This window comes from Amblyomma americanum, chromosome 9 (genome assembly GCF_052857255.1).
Source record: "Amblyomma americanum isolate KBUSLIRL-KWMA chromosome 9, ASM5285725v1, whole genome shotgun sequence".
In the NCBI taxonomy this organism is placed as follows: domain Eukaryota; kingdom Metazoa; phylum Arthropoda; class Arachnida; order Ixodida; family Ixodidae; genus Amblyomma; species Amblyomma americanum.
In genome coordinates this window covers 107,857,672-107,867,176 of record NC_135505.1, presented here as the reverse complement: position 1 = coordinate 107,867,176, position 9,505 = coordinate 107,857,672, and the positions used below count along the sequence as shown (strand labels likewise).

General features: G+C 53.0%; 1 protein-coding gene across 1 annotated transcript; it reads right to left on the bottom strand.

The window, feature by feature from the left end:
• Window positions 1-596: 596 nt before the first annotated feature.
• Window positions 597-6,332, bottom strand: LOC144103573 (xaa-Arg dipeptidase-like). Its single transcript, XM_077636252.1, has 3 exons — window positions 6,324-6,332; window positions 5,429-5,661; window positions 597-912 (listed from the first exon to the last, which is right to left on the bottom strand). Exons 1-3 carry the CDS (start codon window positions 6,330-6,332, stop codon window positions 597-599), a joined length of 558 nt encoding a protein of 185 aa, XP_077492378.1.
• Window positions 6,333-9,505: the final 3,173 nt, after the last annotated feature.

The following is a 9,505-nucleotide window of genomic DNA, read 5'->3' as shown; positions in this document are numbered from 1 at the left end:
AGCGAGGGTTTCATTCACAGGTCAAGAGAGAAAGCATGAACACACCACTGCGGAGGCCTCCTGTGATGATGTGGTGCGTAGCCATTCATAAAATTCGGCAGAGTCCTCTGCGCAGAAGCTGGACACTGGTGCAATTTCGTTCCCAGTGATGGAGCCACCAGTCGCAGGGTGAGGGAATCAGTGGAACATGTTTTGCAGCGCACGCCGTTCTGATTGGCTCATATCGCCGTAGCCTTTACAGTGCTGCATAAAACGAGATGGTGATTTTACTGTGTCGTTTCGTCCACTTGGGCTTTGCTCTAGGAAATGGCGTGCACTGAAAAGGCATGATTGTGCCAAATCAATCAATCAATCAATCAATCAATCAAAGTTTATTTCCCATCTAGCACTACAGATGGACGAATCGTAGAAAAAAGCTGCCCTTGTCAATCGCCCAGGTAGAGTATATTTCGATGAAAGGAATAAAGCCCAAGTGTCCTCAAGCAGAAAAGGGCAGCGGATGCTGCCAAGATCTCCGCGTCCGTATAACCGGCTCAGCCGATTTGATCCACAACCTTTTTTTCAAGACGCTATATCGCATTTTAAGATCACGACCTCTAGTTTGTGGAGGAGGGCGCCCTGTTCTCTGCAAAGTTCTTGCGGACTTCTGGGAGGAGGCCGGGGTCTCGGAAGAGGTCGAGGCCCGTGAATGCCACGGCCTTGGTCATGAGCAGCGTTGGGGCCTGGGCGTCCATGTGCGCTGCGGCGGCGGCGAATTCGGGCGTGTGGTTGGGCGCCGAGCAGATGGTGAACGTCGGCTGGATGGTGGGCACCCGGTGGGACACGTGGCCGATGTCCGAGGACGCCATGAAGACCACCTTACGCAGTCCTCTGCGGGGCTCGTCCAGCCCCAGGCCCAATGCTGCGGTGAGTCTGCGGAACATCGTGGCAGAGCCCAGCCTTCGGCAAACTGTTGCAAGGCTTGGAAAGTCCAGATAGCGGCGCGTGCAATCTTTGTCAGAGCTGTCCGGCACGCTCAACTAAGCTGTAAGCGTTCTGCGTCTTCGTTCTTGTTCACTCTAGTTGAAAGTTAGCGTTCCGTTTCGACGTTCTTTTTCACTGTCCGGAGCCTTACCTCAAGGTCACTTGACCTATGTAGCTTGTTCGCCTAAGTTGCTTCTCTGGGGGTAGCTGCCTGGGTCACCTGAACTCAAGGTCACGTGACCTATGTAGCTTGTTCGCCTAAGTTGCTTCTCTGGGGCTGGCTGCCTGGGTCACCTGACCTCAAGGTCACGTGACCTATGTAGCTTGATCGCCTAAGTTGCTTCTTTGGGGGTGGCTGCCTGGGTCACCTGACGTCAAGGTCACGTGACCTATGCAGCTTGTTCGCCTTAGTTGCTTCTCTGAGGGTGGCTGCCTGGGTCGCTTGACCTCGAGGTCACGTGAATAATGTAGCTTGTTCGCCTAAGTTGCTTCTCTGGGGGTGGCTGCCTTGGTCACGTGACCTCAAGGGCACATGACCTATGTAGCTTGATCGCCTAATTGCTTCTCTGGGGGTGGCTGCCTGGGTCACCTGACCTCAAGGTCACATGACCTATCTAGCTTGATCGTCTAAGTTGGTTCTCTGGGGCTGGCTGCCTGGGTCACCTGACCTCAAGGTCACGTGACCTATGTAGCTTGATCGCCTAAGTTGCTTCTCTGGGGGTGGCTGCCTGGGCCACCTAACGTCAAGGTCACGTGACCTTGTAGCTCGTTCGCCTAAGTTGCTTATCTGGGGGTGGCTGCTTGGGTCACCTGACCTCAAGTTCACATGAGCTATGTAGCTTGATCGCCTAAGTTGGTTCTCTGGGAGTGGCTGCCTGGGTCACCTGACCTCAAGGTCACGTGACTTATGTAGCTTGTTCGCCTAAGTTGCCTCTCTGGGGGCTGCCTGAGTCACGTGACCTTGACCTATGTAGCTTGATCGCCTAAGTTGCCTCTCTGGGGGTGGCTGCCTGGGTCACCTGCTCTCAAGGTCACGTGACCTATTTGGTTTGATCGCCTAAGTTGCTTCTATGAGGGTGGCTGCCTGGGTCACCTGACCTCAAGGTCACGTGACCTATGTATCTTGTTTGCCTAAGTTGCTTCTCTGGGGGTAGCTGCCTGGGTCGCCTGACCTCGAGGTCACGTGACCTATGTAGCTTGTTCGCCTAAGTTGCTTCTCTGGTGGTGGCTGCCTGGGTCACCTGAACTCAATGTCACATGACCTATGTAGCTTGATCGCCTAAATTGCTTCTCTGGGGCTGTCTGCCTGGGTCACCTGATGTCAAGGTCACATGGCCTATGTAGCTTGATCGCCTGAGTTGCTTCTCTGGGGGTGGCTGGCTGGGTCACCTGACCTCAGGTCACGTGACCTATGTACCTTGTTCGCCTAAGTTGCTTCTTTGGGGCTGGCTGCCTGGGTCACCTTACCTCAAGGTCACATGACCTATGTAGCTTGATCGCCTAAGTTGCTTCTCTGGGGGTGGCTGCCTGGGTCACCTGACCTCAAGATCACGTGACCTATGTACCTTGTTCGCCTAAGTTGCTTCTCTGGGGGTTGTTGCCTGGGTCGCCTGACCTCGAGGTCACGTGACCTATGTAGCTTGTCCGCCTAAGTTGCTTCTCTGGGGGTGGCTGCCTGGGTCACCTGACCTCAAGGTCACATGACCTATGTAGCTTGATCGCCTAAGTTGCTTCTCTTGGGCTGGCTGCTTGGGTCACCTGATGTCAAGGTCACATGACCTATGTAGCTTGATCGCCTCAGGTGCTTCTCTAGCGGTGGCTGGCTGGATCACCTGACCTCAGGTCACGTGACCTATGTACCTTGTTCGCCTACGTTGCTTCTCTGGGGCTGGCTGCCTGGGTCACCTGACCTCAAGGTCAGATGACCTATGTAGCTTGATCGCCTAAGTTGCTTCTCTGGGGGTTGCTGCCTGGGTCGCCTGACCTCGAGGTCACGTGACCTATGTAGCTTGTTCGCCTAAGTTGCTTCTCTGGGAGTGGCTGCCTGGGTCACCTGACCTCAAGGTCACATGACCTATGTAGCTTGATCGCCTAAGTTGCTTCTCTGGGGTGGCTGCCTGGGTCACCTGACCTCAAGGTCACGTGAACTATGTATTTTGTTCGCCGAAGTTGCTTCTCTGGGGGTTGCTGCCTGGGTCGCCTGACCTCGAGGTCACGTGACCTATGTAGCTTGTTCGCCTAAGTTGCTTCTTTGGGGGTGGCTGCCTGGGTCACCTGACCTCAAGGCCACATACCTATGTAGCTTGATCGCCTAAGTTGCTTCTCTGGGGGTGGCTGCCTGGGTCACCTGACCTCAAGGTCACGTGACTTATGTAGCTTGTTCGCCTAAGTTGCTTCTTTGGGGGGCTGCCTGAGTCACGTGACCTTGACCTATGTATCTTGATCGCCTAAGTTGCTTCTCTGGGAGTGGCTGCCTGGCTCACCTGCTCTCAAGGTCACGTGACCTATGTGGTTTGATTGCCTGAGTTGCTTCTCTGGGGGTGGCCGCCTGGGTTACCTGACCTCAAGGACACACGACCTATGTAGCTTGATCGCCTAGGTTGCTTCTCTGGGGGTGGCTGCCTGGGTCACCTGACCTCAAGGTCACGTGATCTATGTGGTTTCATTGCCTAAGTTGCTTTTCTGGGGGTGGCTGCCTGGGTCACCTGACCTCAAGGACACACGACCTATGTAGCTTGTTCGCCTAAGTTGCTTCTCTGGGTGTGGCTGCCTGGGTCACCTGACCTCAAGGTCACATGACCTATGTAGCTTGATCGTCTAAGTTGATTCTTTGCGGCTGGCTGCCTGGGTCACCTGATGTCAAGGTCACATGACCTATATAGCTTGATTGCCTCAGGTGCTTCTCTAGCGGTGGCTGGCTGGGTCACCTGACCTCAGGTCACGTGACCTATGTACCTTGTTCGCCTAAGTTGCTTCTCTGGGGCTGGCTGCCTGGGTCACCTGACCTCAAGGTCAGATGACCTATGTAGCTTGATCGCCCAAGTTGCTTCTCTGGGGGTTGCTGCCTGGGTCGCCTGACCTCGAGGTCACGTGACCTATGTAGCTTGTTCGCCTAAGTTGCTTCTCTGGGGTGGCTGCCTGGGTCACATGGCCTATGTAGCTTGATCGCCTAAGTTGCTTCTCTGGGGCTGGGTGCCTGGGTCACCTGACCTCAAGGTCACGTGATCTATGTACCTTGTTCGCCTAAGTTGCTTCTCTGGGTCGCCTGACCTCGAGGTCACATGACCTATGTAGCTTGATCGCCTAAGTTGCTTCTCTGGGGCTGGCTGCCTGGGTCACCTGATGTCAAGGTCACATGACCTATGTAGCTTGATCGCCATTAGTTGCTTCTCTGGGGGTGGCTGGCTGGGTCACCTGACCAATAGGTCACATTACCTATGTAGCTTGATCGCTTAAGTTGCTTCTTTGGGGATGGCTGCCTGGGTCACCTGACCTCAAGGTCATATGACCTATGTAGCTTGATCGCCTAAGTTGCTTGTCTGGGGGTGGCTGCCTGGGTCCCCTGACGCCACGCTATTTATTGCTGAGAATGCCGACGCCGGATTTTCTGCGAAACGGGGCCTTTAACGCTGTCGGGTTAAAAATTTTCTTCAACAGCTTCGGTTTAAGTTGTGGCGAATGAGCTGGAGTGGCGGCACAGTGGCACGCCCAAGAGACAGATGATGTGGATGTCACAGTGTTTACAGCAGTTTTAATCTGATTCTAACAAAGGTAATGAAACCAGTGATGTTGACTATAGTTACGACTTGGGCCTGTTGCGGCGAGCTCATGGTAAGAAATACTCCCCGCCTTGTCGCCCTGTATCCGGGTAAAAACACTGAGAGCCTGAGTTGCACACCACACTCCATGGCTTACATGTACTTACATACTACACATGCGCCCATGTGTCCACCCACCGCCGTTCCACTTATCTGACGTACAGACCTGGCACTGTAGGGCAACATTTTTACGGTTATTAGGAGAACACCAGAGTTTGCGCTGAGGGGACCTACTATACCTAGTTTGCACCGACTTTATAGCGGCCACCATCTTTCGGACCAGAAAGCGAGGAAAAACCTAGGTGTTTTGGTGATCCGGTAGCTTGTTACCATCTGCTCCAGCGTACACTGTGGAAGTTACCCTCTGCTGCCAAAGGCGCCCGAGAAGGTCCCTCGTATATCTCTCTAAGTTTAAACAGCGCTGAGACGCCGGGTCGTCAGGTAAACGGCGCTAGCGCTGTTTGTCCCCTTCTCAAGTATGTCTCGGCGTCGTTTTTTTTTCAAGCAGCTGCGAAGAAGCATGCACAAGACGAACGAGAGGGTGCAGAAAAGGACGCCCGCACATGTCTCGATCCCCGACAGTGCCCGCGTGCCATGCAACCATTTGAGGACAGCATTATGTCCCATGCGGGAGGGAACACGTGTACCTCCGGAAGGCGTCGGCCAGCGGGGCGTTGCTGAGTAGAGGTTCGTAGCCTCCCTGCCAGTCCAGGTCCAGAGCGCAGCCCGTAGATACGGCGGCGCCCTGGAAGCAGTTGTCGAGCAGTCGCCGCAGCTGCTCCAGCTCGATGGCGTTGGGCGCCCGGTAGTAGTAGTACAGCTCCGCCTCGTCCGGAACCACGCTGGCCACCACGCCCCCGTTGGTGATGACGCCGTGGATCTGCAGCGTCAGTCGGGCCACTCAACGTTTAAAGCTTCATTGCTGTATCGCTGGTAGTGGATTCAAGAGGGGCAACGTTCGCTTACCGGCTCAAGCAGCACGTTTGTTTCGCTTATAATCCGATCCCTAGTGATTGATGACATTACAAAGGCCGGCCTCGCTAGGGCCAGGCAACGTTTTTATGTCAGTTTTAACCCACAGCTCTGAATAATTTCATTTCTTCTGTGCAGTCGAATAATTGGGATTTTCATTCAGGGCCGTTTCACCGTTCAGCGTTTTTTCGTCACGGATGTAGTTGTCTCGTTTTGTCCGACAAAATGGTCGGTACGTGAACAAATTCTTTGTTTTCACACCACATCGAGCATGACGTCACAAATCCGCGAGTCAAGATTGGGCAGACCCAGGGTGATAATACCTCTGAGGCCTTTTATAATTGTTTTCTGATGTTCTTTCAGTTCTTTGTAATCGGCACATCATTCTAGAAAATGCTTTAAGTCCCAAGTTATCATTTTTCCAACACAATTTGCGAGGCGCGGTTTATCAGCTCGCTCATCTAAAAAATTATTAGTTTTCGGGCGAGAAATAACAATCGCTAGGGGTGCGTAGTGCTTACGGTAGTTTGTCTTGCACTCTAACTCCTATGTCGCGTGTCCGTGACATACCGTTAGCATGCCGTGCAATCACACGGAGCTTGCATACAAAGTTTGACGTCACATACTCTCAGTAGCCAGCGCTTTCCGGCCAAATGTTTGGCTTCAGTGAGAGGAAGCTGTGCGAAAAAAGGGGCATGAATATCGACTTGCAGTGAGTGTTCAACAATTCCGTCGCTCATTTTTATCACAGCTTTTGCGGAAAGAATATGAAGAAATTTGCTGGAGGAAAACTTCGCAGGGACACCTAACTACATTCTGTGTTGGCACTGGGATAGAATTAGAAGGTGTTGGTGCCTTTAAATCGAGTTTTATGTCATCCTTTCGTGGCTGTATTTGCGGGCCCCTACACATCCGTCTGCACACATCCAGACATAACTTCGGGTTATCTGTACGGTGCACGTTTCCCTGAAGGTATGTAGAGGTGGCAACACGGACGAAATGAAGATACCTAGAAACATATGTAATAGTGCAACATCAACTGGGAGCCGAGTTGGTCATAAATGGTTGTTGGAAAACAGCGCAATAGCTCGAAACCAAACACCTTTAAAAGTTTCATCGCAACAGCGCCGATATTGGATTCGCAACCGCAAGAGCCCCACTCGTAATCGGCGCAGGGCGTAGCGGAATCAGCGGAGCCGCTTCCAGGCCTGCGCCCCCTGAGAGAAACGGTCGCCAAGTCGGCGGGCCTCTACCCAATTGGTGGATGTCCGACGGTGAAATTCGAACCGACCACCTCCCGCAGCCGAGGCGGACGACAGAACCACTTGGCCACGTTTCGGCCACACGTTTCTATGTATCTGCATTGCGTCTGTGTCCTCTGCTCTATAGAGACATGTACTCATCTGTTTCCTCTTGCCAGTGGTGGATAGCAGACGTGTGTCGACAGTCCTCCCATTGCAATGGATTCAGCGCCGACGACGACGTCACTTCCGGTGAGCTGACGTCAAGTCTCTACAATCAATGAGCGATATTTATGACTGATGCAATTTTTTAAAGATCAGGCTTCTAATGCTATAGGATTAAAATTATCTGCTGTCCTTGAGCCTTCCAGTTGATTCGAGACGTTTCACACAGTTCGGAACAGACTTACTGGTGTCTGAAAGTTTAGCGGCGCGAACAAATTTTGATATTGTCATTCGAATGCGTGTATATCAGTGGGCATAACGTGAGAGTAATGATCTTTCTTAGGTTACAATCTGGCCATTGAAGGGTTCAATAGCTCTTTTATTGAAAAATCTACACATTTGGCGTCGTTAAAAGGGAATTTGCCGATTTAGTCGAACTACGTGTCAGTGTCTATACATAGTCCATCTTCAAAAACACTTAGAGCCTTCTCACTGGGTACGCATCTTCCAGGAGGGCCTCATGTGCTGGCTCATGGCGGCCGCGGACGTGTAGGCTGTCACGGCGGCGTCCAGGGCGTTGACGGCGCACGCGGGGGCGCCCACCACGTACGACGCCCTGGTGGAGTAGCGCACGCGCACCTTGGCCACAGCCATGAACAGCGGCGCCACGTCATTCACCGCACTCGGGTGCACCATGACCACCGCATCCACGTCCTGAAGGGCACCGCCCCGAAGCATCAGCTCCTGCATGCATCTTCAAAAATCTTTTTCACAACCTTATTGCGCAAATCCGATTAATCGGAACTGCCTTCAACGCCAAAAAGAATAAGGTTAGATATCCAGCTACGGTTTTCTAATTCGACTAGCTTGATGTGTTCTGCCCGCGGAGTCGCTTGCATTTTAGCGATGATCATTGGGACACCGGAAGCGGCAGTGCTCCTGTTATGAATGTTTTCCGATTTCTGTTCGAGATTAGCCAACCTATTACTTGAATGCATGATACCCTCTTTTCTGTGGTTTCAAGGCTAATCTTCAGGTCAGCGATGTCGCTTCTTATGGCCTGTTGACCGTTTATTAGAGTTTGAAGCATTTCATCGACAGATGGTACCGGAGTTTCCTCAACGTCGCCACACAGAACAAGTTTACTGGAACAGAAACACTCAGATGCAATCTGTAAACATTTATGAATGTACGGCTGAGCAATTAAACATCTATCGTCGCTACGAAATGAGCGACTCTAACTGACCTGTGCGACGAAAACAAAACGCGTGGTTGAATTCCATTTATTTCCCATAAAATTCTGGCTGGTTGCCTGGACTAGGAGCTGTAGGTATAGAGCGTAACGAGGTATAAGCTTTACGGGGTTAGCGATCGTCGCCTGGTCACTTTGCCATGCCCACTAATTGAAGTTAGCTGTGGTGGTTCTTTTATACAGCTTGCATCTGATGACGTCACGAAGCCTTGGTTGGCCACAGGAAAGTTAGCGCTCACGGTGATCGTGGCGATCGTCGCCTGGCAACTTCGCTGTGCCCACTTGGCGGCACAGAGGAAGCGGGGCCTTCAACGCCTGCGCTCAGTGGTCCTGGCACGGCTCCCCCCTTCACCACCGAGACCCCTGAGGGCTTCAATACACAGAGCGTGCATGCATCGCACGAACGCTCCGCTGTCACGCCAGCCGATGAGCCAGCGCAGGCGGCCAAAGCGCCGGCTGCGTTATCTGCGACACCATCTGCCATGGGCTGCCGGAGCAGCGATAACGAGCTTGCTTCTGGCCCAGCGAACCCTCTGCAGCAGTCTGCTTCACAGCCCTGCGTTGCGGAACCTGCCGCTGCCTCGCCGGCAACCGTAGGAGACTGGCAGCCAGCCGGCCGTGGACGAGACGACCCCGCGAGCATCTTGGGCAGAGAGAGTCGAGTCGTACTGCAAGGACGACACATTGTTCGGGGACCCGAACACCTGGTTCCCGGACTCCCACGTGTTAAGAGGCGATGACGTCCTCAAAAGCCAGGTTACCCGCGCTCAGCGTACCCCGCGGAACCATTGTTCGCCCAGCGAGCAGATGCTTCGTCACCCATACCAGCCGCCAAGAAGCCCCGAGTCGGGCATCACGGACCGGACACAGACCGCGGCTCCTCCTCCGACAAAATGTATGTATACGTACTTCTGAAATCCCCGACCGGCAAGATGGCTCTCATCACAATCTTTCTTTGAATTCCCACTTTCTTAACCCTTCTTGCGCTCAGCGTTAAGGGCTTCCGTAACCCAGATAAGCAGCGTGACGTAGTGCATTTCGCCAGTGCGCAGAAAGTTGATCTATTGTTTCTGCAAGATTGTAAACTTCGCGCT

What these genes read in the sequence shown, in the direction of transcription:
- LOC144103573 (XM_077636252.1), bottom strand. An exon ending in CTGGCCGACGCCTTCCGGAG is followed by an intron (nt 913 to 5,428) that starts GTACACGTGTTC and finishes GATGTTCCGCAG; the next exon opens with ACTCACCGCAGCATTGGGCC.